Raw genomic sequence first — 13,537 nt, 5'->3', positions numbered from 1 at the left:
AAGGCCCAAATAAACCCAAATGAAAAGGTATCAACGCCTCAATTGCCAACCCGCTGAGACCAGCCACTCTTTCCCAGCCAGCAATGACTGCACCAACTGAGCCTTCTTCTGAGGATTTTGGCGCAGGAATCCAAAGCCTGCGATGAGCCCAAGGACAACAGAACCCTGGAGAACTTTCCGAAGACCTCGCAAAACCCGACCCTTTCTCGTCAGTTTCGCACTCCAATGCCGCCACACGGGGAACGTGCAACGCAGCCAGTAGTGAATCTGAGTAAATCTGAATACTATGTCAGTAACAAATAGAAACTAGTAAGCGAGAAACCTACGGGTATGTGGTTGAATTCCAACCATCAGCAGTGATATACCAGCTAGAGCAAGTACCACGACGGAACACACTCTTCTGAAGCGCATCCTGCACCTGCCGAGTCCATTCACGCTCAGCATCCTCCGTGACTTCATACGAGCTGACATGACCATTTAAGATCGGCTTGATGAATTTCAACGAGTAGTTTACCGCATTCTCCGTTGCGAAAATAACACTGGTATGCCCCGTTGCCGTATTCGGACCGAAAAGCATAAAGAAGTTCGGGAAAGAATCCATTGCTATGCCCTGGTATGCCTGCGCGCCTCCACGTTCCGCCCAGACCTTTTCCAGATCCTTGCCTTCCCTGCCAATCACCTTCAGTGGGTGCAGCCATTGGTTGGTTTCGAATCCGTTGGCCATGATGATCACATCAGCGGGAACCTCCCTAACCTCAACCGCATCTTTAGACTTGTGGGGTGGGTAGTGGTGACCCAGACCAAGAGTCACGCTCTTCGCATTGACCTTTGTCAGAGGCTGGGTAGTCAGCTCCACATTTGGGGCATTGAGGCTGCGATACCAGGTGCCGTCGATGATCCGTCTCTTGCAGCCTAGGCTGTAATTCGGCGTCAAGATCTCGTGGTATTCCTCCGGCGCATGTTGGCGCATGTGGTCCAAGAACTGCTTTTCCCGCTGCGGTCGCACTCTTCGGCCCCATGCCGTGTCCGCGAACATATCGTAGAAAGTTTTCTCTAACATGAAGAAAACAACGCCTCGCATGAACGACGCCAGTCCAGGGACGTGAGTCATCAGTCTAGGTGACCATTTCTCGTACAAGGGGAGATATGCAGGAGGGATTGTATCAGGCTGGACCCACGGAGGAGTTCGCATGAGTTGGGTAATGGATCGAACGTTGGCATCTGGCTTGGCCAGCTCGGGCACTACCTGCGCGGCGCTGCAGCCGGATCCAACCATGATGACATTCTTGTCCTTCAAATCAATCTGGTCATTCCAGCGAGCTGTATGCATGATCTCACCTTCGAAGTCTTCAATACCTGGGATGTCCTTCGGCCATGTCTTAGGTTCTACCAGGCCGCCAACACCACTGACGACCACCTTGGCTCGCACAATTTCTGTCTTGACATATATCTTGTGATGGCCATCCTGGGCTGCGATTCGGTCTCGTTCGTGCTGAGCTAAATCACCGGTTCCAGGGACAAGGTGCGAGAGTGTAACCTCCCATTCTTCGTCGTCCTCGATCCATCTAAGTTCCTTGACATCGGTATTCAACTGAATCTTGTCCACAATTTGATATCTCTCGCAGACATCTGCCATATACTGTGCAATTTCTGGACCAGATGGATTCAGTGTGGACCAGTCCTTTTTCTGAGCAAACGAAAAGGAGTAGAGTGCCGCTGGTCTTTACCTTCTGGGTTAGTTATTCAGTAAATGAACACTAGACTTGGATTACCTACATGTCGCAAGCAATTCCCGGGTATCTATTGATCCACCAGGTACCCCCAATACCGGACTGACGGTCGAATATTCGGAATTGGTCCGTTCCTAGGACCTCTTTGAGACGGCAGCCCATGGCCACCCCGGACTCTCCGGCACCTACTATGAGGACCGGGTAGTAAGTGTGCGCATCTTTGCTGTAGACGTGGCGCTTATGAATTCGGGCGATGGAAGAAGGCATGTTGCAAGTGAACACCAATTACAGGCAATCCAGTAACTGTGGAACGTGGGAGGACAAGAGTGAAATGGTAATGTAGACACCTAACGTGGCACAAAATGGGAGAGAGTATTTTGGCTATAAAATAGCGGGTCACATGGATTAAATTGACCGAGTTTTTTCGACATGCAAGAGTCCACAGTTCCTTCGCAGTTGCGGGGGTGCATATTTAAAATATTGACCTCGGCCCTCATCGGTTTCATGCATCTTTATTGTGATCGACTCCCTATCTGGCTTGTCATTGGATCATTTTCACTGATTTGAAGAAATGATCCCCATTGGAAATCTTGTCCTACCGGAAATCTTAGTGGCAGCGTTAGGTATTGGTCAGTCGATTTGTACAGGTTCAAGATCTATAAGTCTATAAATCTAGTCTATATAAGCTTTTTCCTTTCAGCTGATGATTACAAGAATAGTCAACCGCTTATGCGGCCTTGCATATTTTCCGATGTTCTTTTTGGATGTCTCTTTAGCCTTATACGAATCCTTGATGTAGACTTTTCATGTATAACCTTTGATGGCCACTAGATAGATCGATAAAGAATGGCTTTCCAGCCTTTGAAGGTTTATCGCGGAGATCCACTTTCTCGGCTCTCCCGAGGTCCGATCTTTAATATCTCTCCTCCACCTCCCACGTCGATCTGGATGAAGCTCAAGCCATGGTCAATCCGAGTCGGGACGCGACTCTCTCGTCCATTTCTTTATTATAACCCCCACTCAAGCGTCCGAAGCTTTTCCGCTTCTTCACCCTCTCAATACCGACCTCTAAACATCCTCGAAAATGCCACCCTGGACACCTTCCGGCAGCAATGCTTCCTCCCCGAAAAACCGGCAATCCTCCCACGCTCTACCTTCCAAGACCTCCCCGCCCGGAAACAATGGTTCAAACGCGCGCGCCCCGAGTCAACGCCGAACCCCGTTGCAAGCCTGAACGTGGAATATCTCCAGAAACATGGCGCCGATGCGTTCGTCCCACTGGAACTCACAGAATCTACATCGAATGCTGAATCTGGATCTGGATCTGGCGGTGGGACAACAGAAACACATAGTTTCCGGCAATTCCACGCGCCGCTCACGCTCTTCCTCGACTGGATGCGCACGGCCGAGACCACTTCCCAATCAACGCGGCTCTACCTAGCACAATGCCAGCTCCTGGACCTCCCTCCCGTGCTTCGAGAAGATTTCCCGACACCGGAGCTCGTGGCGCGCGCGGGCAAGGGTGATGTATATGATACGAATGTCTGGATTGGCCACCCGCCTACTTATACGCCGCTCCACCGCGATCCGAACCCGAACTTGTTTGTCCAGCTGGCTGGGGAGAAGGTTGTGCGACTGCTTGCACCGGCGGATGGGCAGGCTGTGTTTGGGGCTGTGAGGGGGCAGCTGGGGAAGAGTGGGAGTCGGGAGGCAGCGGCTTTCCGGGGAGAGGAGATGATGCAGGGGAGGGAGAGGGCGTTGTTAGATGAGATGGTTTGGGGGACTCCGGTGTCTGCTGGTTCGGATGCTGGGGTTGGATTTGAAGCGTGTCTTGGTGCCGGTGATGGCTTGTTCATTCCTAAGGGATGGTGGCATAGTATTAAGGGTGTTGGTGGGGGTGTTACAGCTTCGGTGAGTATGTTTCTTTTGGGAGGGTTTTTGTCTGTTGCTGATGTCCTTGCAGGTCAACTGGTGGTTTCGATAGGTTGACATCCACACGCCTATATCAATGCGGTATGTCCGCACGTAAAATCCGATGCTCGGTCGGCCTGCCCTAGCTTGGATCCAATTTGCATACTCTCTGCGACTGGTTGAGGGAAGACAGAAAATCGGGGGCTATATGCTTGGAAAGGCTGGGGAGTCTCCCAGGCAGGATCTTTCTTGGACTAGTCAGACCATAGTCGGTGACGTCTTTTTGAGTAGTCTTTTTTGGTTGTATTTTTAGATTTCTCCTCGGATATTCTTTATAGATGTTCTTTTCTTAGATATTTTCCCCCATTATTGGTGTTGTGGCTTATGAAGACGATTTTTGTATGTATAGCCAGTGATAACCAGGGAAGTGTGGAATCTAGAAACCGGACCCATCTCCGCAATCCTTATTTTCCTCCCTCCACCAAGCCCACCTAACCTCCCACAAACCCCGAACCATGCAAGTATCGCGCACAGTCTACCGCGCCGCTCTCCTCCACCTATCCGTCAATCCTTTCGTGCGCGCCTCAATCTCAGCTGGTACTACTACCTTAACATCCCTAAACGCGGCAACCCAAGCACCAAACACCCGGCTCTACAGCATCCTCTTCCCGCAGTGCACGACCACCTTCAAAACATCAGACTGCACACGCCAAACACGCACAATGTGTGACTCAAGCTCGAACTCCGACTCCGCAGCCGCTGCATCTTCAACCCCCATCACCCAAAACGCAGACGCCACAAACCAAGAGACCCAAGAACAAGAACCCAAGAAGCACCTCTACCTCCCCGCCAGTGACCCCTCAAACCCCATCGCAAACCAACAAGGCGACGGTGGCATTAAACTCGACATGAGTGGAGGCGGGACGGAGGTAAAATTGGATCATCTGGGTCCGATGGTTGTTAACGTCGATGGGACATTGTCACAGATTGGGAACTGGCAACAGATGACGGAGATTGAGAAGAGTAACACCCTGCGCGTCCTCGGGAAGCGGAATCAAAAGCGGTTGGAGGCTTTGAGGGCTAAGGAGAAGGCCGAGGGAGGGTCGGAATAAGAACATACATCGTGGAGAGCTTGACTTGGCTTTGTGTATTGAACGGGGGGATGGGGAATGAGACTTCATACTGTTCGCTGTATGTTGATATTGAATATATGTATAATAAAAGGCGTTGTTACATGTCGTTGATGTCAAATACGACTAATAATCGCGGCTATTCTTTCAAAAAACAAAAAAAAAGCATTTTCCAATAACTGTATTGGGTATCATATCATAAACATATGCAATCTAAGTCTAGAGTAGAGATAAACCAATAAAACACTGCTAAATGAATTCCTTCGGCGTGTTCTACTCATAGGTAAATCCCAGTTATCCAAAGTAGTGATGAGACCCATGAAAGTCTTATTCAAAGATAATTTGGCACCACTTGTGTACGACAGTCCTATGGGCATTTGTTAGCACCGAATCGTAACTAGGTGAGAGGGTGCACTCACTTCGGTGGTATGATAACAAAGTCTCTGGTGTACTCCTCGATTTCAGGGACACCAGTGACCAGATCAACCTCCTCGGGCTTGAGGAACTTGGTCCGGTGGAAGAATTTCCACCCGAAGTAAATAACCGGGAAGACGCCGATCATAGTGTAGGAGAAGAGGAATGTTGGGATGGACCAATTTCCGGGAAGGAAGACGGTGTAACCACCGACGAATGCCATGGTTGTGGTGCAGACGAAAGCGAAGTAGGCGATGTATGGCTGGAACCAGCTGCGGTATGGCAAGGTTTCCCGGGCAATGCCCTGGGCCGCGAGAGCTTTCTTGAAGCGGATGAAGGTGAAAGTGATGACGGAGAAATTGATGAGCTGGGAGGCGGTGACCTGGATTTTGGGATTAGTCGGATGCACGGGAAAGAAATTGGGACTGGTGTGAGGACTCATACCAAATTGACAAACCAGTTTAGCACGACTGATGCACCGTTGGATACCTGCAAGAAACTCAATAGGCCAATGGCAAGCACGACACCGACACAGTAGATGGGAACACCGTTTTTGGTGCACTTGGTAAATAACTTTGGAGCTTTGCCCTCAAGTGCTAGACCGTACAGACTGCGACTGGCACAGTACATGTAACTGTTACCCGCGCTGAAGGAAGCGGTGAGAATGACAGCGTTGACGATGTCTGGCAGGATGGGGATCTTCAGGCGATCCATCGAGATGACATAGGGAGAGGCAGCAGCACCGGGCTTGCCATTGTCGAAAGCATCGGCCATGGTCTTATCGTTGTACGGGACCAGAATTCCGACGCAGAGAACACCCAGAACGAAGAATGCCGTGAGACGGTAAAAGACACCGTTGAAGGCCTTAGGCAGGACCTTGCGCGGGTTCATAGTCTCACCAGCAGCCATGGAAACATAGTCGGGACCGGCGATGGTGAAACTGGCCGTGATGACAGCCGCGAGGACACCGAGGAACTTGCCGGTATCACCTGTCTTGTAATACTCGTTGAAGGCACCTGGTTCGTTCCAGTAGCGGAAACCAAAACGATCGCCGAGCGGATTGCCGCCTAGCATGACGATGAATGTGTAAAGGATCAGGCCTATACTTAACAAGACCTTTCCCAGTGAGAGCCAGAACTCTGCTTCGCCGTACCATTTCACAGCAAAGAGATTCAGTATTCTGTTTCTCGTTTATTAGTCAAGATCTCGTGCGCAGGTCACAGAAGACGACAAACCCATAGAGTACAATAATAACCACGTTCATGGCTGCGACAGGAATCACATCGGTCCAGTATTTAATGATCAAGCTGACGGCGACAATCTCGAAAGGCACCAGGGCCGCCTCGAAAATAAAGAAGTTGTACCCAGCGGCAACGCCTAAAGCTTCATCGACGTAGCGGCCGGCGAATCGGATGAATGGTGAGGAGATAGGCAGGTACGTGACCATTTCAGCCAAGCCTAGAAAATAAAACGTAAGTTGGGTTGTCATACTACGCATCCAGATGGGAAAATAAGACGAGAGGAATGTTGCAGCAATTGGGCGATCGGTCGATGTTAGGGCAAGAAGCTGAACTGTTGGTGCATTTGGGATCCTATGGGATACGGGTTCAAACACGGAGGAATGCTGCTGGTGGGAAAGATGCAAAGGGCTTGTGAAGCATAGGGGTGTTCGTACAGACGGTGATGATCAAAATCACACAACTCCTAGAGAACAGTATGAGAGTGCGAATCTTCAATGGGATATAGGCAAGAAGCAAGCAAGGGCGTTATGGACTGGGTTGGGTTCTTGGGTGTCCGACTGGCTTTCGGCAGATGCATGGGCAGAAGTAAGGCTAATGGTGCTTTGGTCGATTCATACATCTGTTTGGCATGGAAGTGCCTGGTCTAACAGCGTCCTACATCCTTGGAGATCCGAAATTGTGGAGGCAGACTTTGAATCATGTTTCTTGATGCTGTGTTTGGTCGTATAGTTCCTTATTCTTTGCTTTGCCTGTTGTTTTTCTTGATCCATTGGCGGATTTCTTTTTGCATTTCTGGCACGTCCATCTACTTACCGCACACATTGATGCTGTCCAAAGTAGCAAAGTCGGGACAACCCAGGTCGAGAACCCAATAAAGTCAACAAAACAACATATCAAGGAAAATACTAACCAAAGACTGAATCCAATAAACAAACTGGCAGGACCACTGGTCCGCAATCCAGATCCGATCTGAACGTATAAGGCTGTGCCAATTGTTCCTCCAATTCCAATCAATTGTACATGACGAGGCTTGAGCTTGCGATGGGTATGGTCGTATGTAGATTCCATTGATCCGCTATCGAGCGATGGCGCGCGATTGGCGTTGGATGAGTCCTTCTCGGTGACTTCTATCTCTTTATTCATCTTCGCGGGTTTCGATTCGGGATCAGAGAGACGGGTGGGCTCTGCGCTCTGTATGGCGGCGGTCATTGAGGTATGAAAGCCATACCCCGAGTTAGGAGAATGTGACATCTTGGTCACTGTATTTCCAGGAAAGAGCGAAGCAATAGCATAAATAAATGCGCAAAGGGGTGCAGATCGAGATTTTTAAAAAAGAAATGCAGAGAAGAGAAAGCCGACAAGGAATGAGAGATTTTTTTTTTTTTTTTCCTAGCTGGGTAGTATTTTCCTGTTTCGCTTTAGTGGGAATCGACAAAATCTTGGGTCTGGACGGCAATAGGCGTAGAACTAAATCAGAGAGTAACGCGGCCGGTGATGTTCATCGTTTTTATCCCCACATGGCCCCTCCAGGGCCCTCCTGCTAGGGGGAAGGAGGGGGAAGACTGGGGCTGATCACTCTTTTGTGCCCATTGAGTTAAATGCTTTGATCTGCATAAGAGGCTCCAAATCAAGAGGTCATTGATTGCAGGGATCACACGGTCTAACTGACAATGTCAGAAAGCACTGGCAAAGTATTTTCGGGGTGTTCAAGGAAATAATATTAATAATAATACTCCGTAGTCCCTGCGACTATCCCGTGTGGAGAGAAATAATTGCCGAGGTCCAAGGAGAATGGAGGTTTTCACCTGCAAGACAACTTCAAAACTATTGTGAGAGTAAATCGAGCCCCAATTCTGAATATACTAAGTACAGCTGACTTTACATTGAACATGAATTCCTGTGATCAAAACTGTGATTAAAACACCACCTTCCACTATGTTCATGTTCTTTCCTTGTAGGCACTAGTGCTAGTGTCTTTAGTGCCCTCGAAGTTGTTGCCACCTGAGTTTTCTGTCGAGGGTCTGTGTTGTGAGACTTTTCCGATCCAACTTGGTGGAAAGAAGCCATCGTTATCCTCAAAATAAAGGTGGTGGATCACATCAGAGTCCGTGGAGGTCCGGCGTTGATCCGGGTCTGGATGCGCATGCGCATGATGTTCGGTAGCAGAACTTGGATGTGGATGCGTGTCGGAGAACGACATCTCAAAGAATAGTATTTTATTGTGGTACTTCGTGAGATTTGTGTTTTTTTTTTTAAAAAAAAAAGGCAAGTGTAACAGTTGACTTGGACGTTTTGGAAACTCTTCCAAGGTCAGGTGCACCTGAGGTATATCTTGACGTCATTGGTATTCCCCCATATCAGCACTCATATTCCACAAGGCTACAGGGCTAACTAGATTGGGGCAAAAAGAGAGAAACTGTATATTTATATAGGTAGGTATCAATCTGCCCGAATAAGTAATCCATCACGGTCTTATCACCAATGTACATTCCACGATTGGGTCAAACCTAGAGGAATATATTACAGTAACCGAGGGACTATTATATATATATAGAAATATTAAGCTAAGTTAAGGATAAATCCAGCTGTAGTGTATAGAAAAGCAAATCAAATATAGACCTATACATAGGTAGAAATAAAAATAAAAATGGAGTATGCTAAAGTAGAACGATCAATCAGACAGCCGATAGTAAGCAGCTTTGAAGCGGCTACCGACCTCGGGAAACCCCGCCAAACCCCAAGATGTTTTTCCCCCTCAACTTCACCTCCAACAATCACAATGGTCGAACAAGACGAGTCTAAGCGTTTCACACCCAAGGTGCCAGTCGAGCTCGACCCGCCCAAGGACGACCCCATTTCCGTCGAGGAATTGGCCAAATGCGATGGTATGAGAGTTCATCCGTGCACCCCTCATGGATTCTTTCCCCATTTCCCCATTTCCAATGCGCCTAGCCCAAGGATCATTGCTAATTTTTACTACACAACAGGTACCGATCCTAACCGCCCGACTCTGGTCGCCATCAAGGGTGTCGTCTTTGATGTGAGCCGGAATTCCGCTTATGGTGCCTCGGGTTCATATCGGGGTGAGTACAGCACTGTATCAAAATTAGAATGAACAATCACACTGACTGTTGTCTTCTCCTAGTCTTTGCCGGCAAGGATGCCTCCCGTGCTCTTGCCTCATCCTCCCTGAAGCCCGAAGACTGTGTACCTGAGTGGTATGACCTCCCGGACAAGGAAAAGACTGTCTTGGATGAGTGGTATACTTTCTTCAGCAAGCGGTATAACATTGTCGGCAAGGTCGAAGGCGCTAAGAACACCTAAGGGCTACATCACTATAGAGAAACAGCCTTCACATGGATCGAATGTGCGACATTATATACCCAGAGAAATGGATCAACAATCTAGTATCAAATCTCAAATCCATGCTTTTCATTTTCGAAATGGTGGTATCGCGTAGGTACAAAGAACAGTTCTTCCCTCTGACTGTTGGGATAAATAATGCCTATACATTAAAATAACATGTAACATTCACGCCTTTAATTCCCCTTGCGGGACTTCCGCTTCATGCGCTTCTGTCCGATAATGCGGTTGCGCTTAGCGGCCTTGTCCTCGTCTTCTTTCACCTTCTCATCTCGGGGGCTCTTTGCGTTTCCAGTCTTGCCACGCTTCGCGTCCCGTCCATCCCGACCATCCCGTCCACCTCGTGCATCTCTTCCACCACGAGTATCGGAGCGCTTCCTCTTTTGACCCCTCTCTCCGTCACCCTCAGCATCATCCGAGCGCTTGGGCCTGGGCTCACGGGATTTAGCCTGCAGCTCATTACGGCGCTTGACGACCTGGGCGTTCTCAATGGCGAACTCAACGACGAGGCTCTTCTTCTTGTCCCGGTCATCGGGATCTTGAGCGGAAGGAGGAACTGCCATGGAGTGGCAGTTCAGCCAGCGCAAACTCATCAGTGCGTGACGGTGAGTGAAGAACTCGATGAATCCGTATCCACGACTGCGACCACCTCCAGTCTTCTCGGAGACCTTGGTACCCTCGCGAGTCTCAAAAACGACCTTGGCCTGGCGCACAATACCCATCTTCTTCTGCTTGCGCAGCTGCTCCAGCTCCTTCATAGTATCGCGGGATCGCTGCTGCTCCTCTTTTGAGAGCGGCTGGCGTGCGCCCGCCTTGACATCCTTGGCGAAGTTGACGACAGACTCTCGAGCAAGCTGCTTCAAGTCCTTGGAGTTGATGTGGCGGGGGAGGTTACGGATGGCGAGACGGGTGAGACTGAGGTGGAGAGCGGGGTTCTTCTTAATAAAGGTCTCACGCTGCTTATAGCTGTCCTCGCGCATCTTGATTTCGGAGGGGGAGAGCTTCTTGTAAAGTGGGGAGTTAGAGGGGATCGTACCCTCGTTGAGGAGATACAGGCGGCGCTTGTCTGTGTCGCGGACCATACGGCGTGATACTCCCTCCTCTTCTAGCTTGGCGGCTTGACCCTTGCTCACGGCCCGTGCGACTTGTAGGACGCGGCCTTCCAGGGTGTAGCGGCCGCTGGGGTCGGAGTTTTCATCTTGAAGGACAGAGTGCTTCATAGCGGTGTTTGACTTAGGCTTGTCCTTGTTAGGGGCCATAGCTTCGGCTCCTCGGGGAGCTTCACGAATGCATGTGTTGGCGTCTTCGGGCTTCCAGAAGCAGGCGAATCCAGTGCCTCGAGGGCGCTCAGTCTCGTAGTCAAGGACTACGCGTGCATACCGTAGCGGTCCAAAGTGAGTCTTGAAGTGGTCGTAGAGGGTCTGGTCTGTGGCGGTGAAGGGGAGGTTGCGGATGAAGATTGTGGTGGCATTCCGGTCATCCTCTTCTTCTGCTTCATCATCGTCCAAGTCGTCTAGCTCATCGAGATCGTCATCCTCATCGTCGTCTTCATCGGAAGAGGTTTCGTCGTCTGAGGGCTCCTCTAGAACACCTTCGGCATCTTCCGTCTGAGCATCATCAGACTCCTTCTCCTCTTTCTGCTCCTCCTCCTCCTCGTCGTTTTCCTTCTTGGTAGTTTCCCAAACGTCCTTCTCAACAGCCCAATCGACAGCGAGTTGACGTCCATCGATCTCCTTTCCGTTGATCATCTGCATTGCCTTCTCGGCGTTCTTCCTGCCACGCATGGTAATGAAACCGAAACCAGAAAGTTTGCCATTCCTCTTGGGGAGGGTAACAAACTTGACTTTTCCAAAGCTGCGGAACAGGACGTTCAGATCTTCAGGCTCCTTGATACTCCACGGCAGATTGCGAACAATCAGCTTGGGTGGCAGGCCCTGCCCTCTCTCCTCTTCCTTCTGCTTCTTGGACTCGCGGGACGCAGCAGTGGGGACACTGCGTCCAATCTTCTCATCAATCTCACGCTTACGAGCCTCGGCATAGTCGACGCGAATGATTTTCCCGTCAAACTTGGACCCGTTGAATTCCTTCAGAGCGCTCTCTGCATCCTCGACATCGGCGAATGTAACAAAACCGAATCCCTTGGACGCCTTTGTCTCTTTGTCGCAGACAACAACAGCGTGCTTGATAATGTAGGATTGCGAGAAATGTTCTGCCAGGCTCTCTGTCGTGGCTGAGGTGGGTAGTGAGCGGACGAAAAGAGTTCTGTTGTTCTGTGCAGTCGAGGCCTCGGCGGCTGGTGTAGTAGCCTCGACTTTGATTTCGGGGCTCTCGGCGTCCGAAAGACGTCGTTTCTTGTGTAATTCAACCATGATGGGTTTGTTGCGACAGCGGTTTTTTTTTTCTGCGGTCGAGGAAGAACAAAAAAATTAGCGGCAGAAAATTGAGGCAGATTGCCTCAGGCGGTGTGGGCCCCATCCAGATAAGCCATAGCTTAATCAACTTATCAACTCTCCATTGATCGCTCTGCTATTAACAACCTGGGAACAGCACATTGGCGACGAGATGGATTTCCCACGCCCTTCAAACTCCCCAGCTGCAGGTGCATCTTCAAGACCGAAAGTCCAACAACCGAAACCCCAAGCCCTCGCCAACCGCCCTGGCCCTTCCGCGATTCTGGTGTCCACGCGACAAAAGGGCAATCCAATCCTGACCCACATAAAGCTCATACCCTGGGAGTATGCTGACATCCCCGCTGACTATGTGGTTGGAACCACAACGTGCGCAATGTTCCTCTCCTTGAAATACCATCGCCTACACCCCGAATATATCTACTCCCGAGTGAAACAACTAGCGGGCAAATACAACCTCCGCCTCGTACTAGTCATGGTCGACATACAAAACCACGAAGACAGTCTCAGAGAGCTGTCCAAAACATCAATCATTAATAATTTAACCTTGATATTATGTTGGTCTGCACCAGAGGCTGCGCATTATCTCGAGCTCTTCAAGTCCTCAGAGAACGCACAGCCCACTGCCATTCGGACCCAACAGGCCCAATCCTATAAAGAGTCGCTGGTGGAGTTTGTCACGGTTCCCAGAAGTATCAACAAGTCTGATGCCGCAAGTTTGATCTCCACTTTCGGGAGCTTGCAAAATGCCATCAATGCACAACCAGAGCAGATCAGCGCCGTGCCGGGATGGGGAGAGAAAAAGGTCCAGCAATGGTGTCATGCAGTCCGAGAAGATTTCAGAGTCGAGGGCACGAAGAGGGCTTCTGCTCCTGCGGCACAACGCCAGGCTCAACTGCCAACCGTGAATGTGCATGACAGACATGACAGACATGACCGGAATATGGATGAAGAGGATGAAGAAGAGGAGATTCTTCGTGAAGTTCTAGCGGAAAGCAGGAAAACAGCCGCTGCACAAACTGTACGGCCTATTGAGCCTCAGGCTGGAGGTCAACCAGGCGAAGAGATGAGTGAAGGTATCGCAGCGGCACTTGCCAGGCTCAGAGACAATGCTGGTTGAGAGACCGCGTGACGTCCAGTTTTGCCTTCCAAATTCTAGAGATGGGCCTCATTCTCACCTACATGATTGCTGACTATGGCACCTTTTTCCAAATGGCCATCATCCCAGGGCCGCGGGGACGCAAGGACGCAATGGAACGAGCTGGGTGACCTCATGGCTGTGATAAGTTGGCCATGTCTGAGACATAGATCTAGCTCACAGGAGCCACCCACTCCTACCC

The 13,537-nt window shown here is 50.0% G+C and overlaps 8 protein-coding genes across 8 annotated transcripts; 4 read left to right on the top strand and 4 right to left on the bottom strand.

The window, feature by feature from the left end:
• Positions 1 to 30: 30 nt before the first annotated feature.
• On the bottom strand, positions 31 to 1,997 carry N7487_008820 (flavin-containing monooxygenase; the record flags this gene model as incomplete). Its single annotated transcript, XM_056876550.1, has 3 exons — positions 31 to 277; positions 327 to 1,721; positions 1,777 to 1,997. 3 exons carry the CDS (start codon positions 1,995 to 1,997, stop codon positions 31 to 33), a joined length of 1,863 nt encoding a protein of 620 aa, XP_056728738.1.
• Positions 1,998 to 2,678: 681 nt separating this feature from the next.
• On the top strand, positions 2,679 to 3,714 carry N7487_008819 (putative JmjC domain protein; the record flags this gene model as incomplete). Its single annotated transcript, XM_056876549.1, has 2 exons — positions 2,679 to 3,641; positions 3,694 to 3,714. 2 exons carry the CDS (start codon positions 2,679 to 2,681, stop codon positions 3,712 to 3,714), a joined length of 984 nt encoding a protein of 327 aa, XP_056728737.1.
• A 442-nt stretch (positions 3,715 to 4,156) lies between these two features.
• N7487_008818 (uncharacterized protein) lies at positions 4,157 to 4,753 on the top strand (the record flags this gene model as incomplete). The annotated part of the gene is made up of 1 exon (XM_056876548.1): positions 4,157 to 4,753. The coding sequence occupies one exon, from the start codon at positions 4,157 to 4,159 to the stop codon at positions 4,751 to 4,753; it is 597 nt and encodes a 198-aa protein (XP_056728736.1).
• Positions 4,754 to 5,186: 433 nt separating this feature from the next.
• On the bottom strand, positions 5,187 to 7,677 carry N7487_008817 (putative general amino acid permease (Agp2); the record flags this gene model as incomplete). The annotated part of the gene is made up of 5 exons (XM_056876547.1): positions 5,187 to 5,567; positions 5,630 to 6,365; positions 6,421 to 6,643; positions 6,861 to 6,889; positions 7,337 to 7,677. 5 exons carry the CDS (start codon positions 7,675 to 7,677, stop codon positions 5,187 to 5,189), a joined length of 1,710 nt encoding a protein of 569 aa, XP_056728735.1.
• Positions 7,678 to 8,365: 688 nt separating this feature from the next.
• On the bottom strand, positions 8,366 to 8,626 carry N7487_008816 (uncharacterized protein; the record flags this gene model as incomplete). The annotated part of the gene is made up of 1 exon (XM_056876546.1): positions 8,366 to 8,626. One exon carries the CDS (start codon positions 8,624 to 8,626, stop codon positions 8,366 to 8,368), a length of 261 nt encoding a protein of 86 aa, XP_056728734.1.
• A 579-nt stretch (positions 8,627 to 9,205) lies between these two features.
• Positions 9,206 to 9,750, top strand: N7487_008815 (putative progesterone binding protein; the record flags this gene model as incomplete). Its single annotated transcript, XM_056876545.1, has 3 exons — positions 9,206 to 9,311; positions 9,414 to 9,509; positions 9,572 to 9,750. 3 exons carry the CDS (start codon positions 9,206 to 9,208, stop codon positions 9,748 to 9,750), a joined length of 381 nt encoding a protein of 126 aa, XP_056728733.1.
• A 215-nt stretch (positions 9,751 to 9,965) lies between these two features.
• Positions 9,966 to 12,158, bottom strand: N7487_008814 (mRNA-binding ribosome biosynthesis protein NOP4; the record flags this gene model as incomplete). The annotated part of the gene is made up of 1 exon (XM_056876544.1): positions 9,966 to 12,158. The coding sequence occupies one exon, from the start codon at positions 12,156 to 12,158 to the stop codon at positions 9,966 to 9,968; it is 2,193 nt and encodes a 730-aa protein (XP_056728732.1).
• Positions 12,159 to 12,351: 193 nt separating this feature from the next.
• On the top strand, positions 12,352 to 13,317 carry N7487_008813 (DNA repair protein RAD10; the record flags this gene model as incomplete). Its single annotated transcript, XM_056876543.1, has 1 exon — positions 12,352 to 13,317. The coding sequence occupies one exon, from the start codon at positions 12,352 to 12,354 to the stop codon at positions 13,315 to 13,317; it is 966 nt and encodes a 321-aa protein (XP_056728731.1).
• Between the last annotated feature and the right edge of the window lie 220 nt (positions 13,318 to 13,537).

Source organism: Penicillium crustosum (assembly GCF_028827405.1).
Source record: "Penicillium crustosum strain IBT 35664 chromosome Unknown utg000003l_segment0_segment0, whole genome shotgun sequence".
Lineage (NCBI taxonomy): Eukaryota > Fungi > Ascomycota > Eurotiomycetes > Eurotiales > Aspergillaceae > Penicillium > Penicillium crustosum.
The sequence above is the reverse complement of the archived record's forward strand: the minus strand, read 5'-3'. Positions and strand labels throughout refer to the sequence as shown.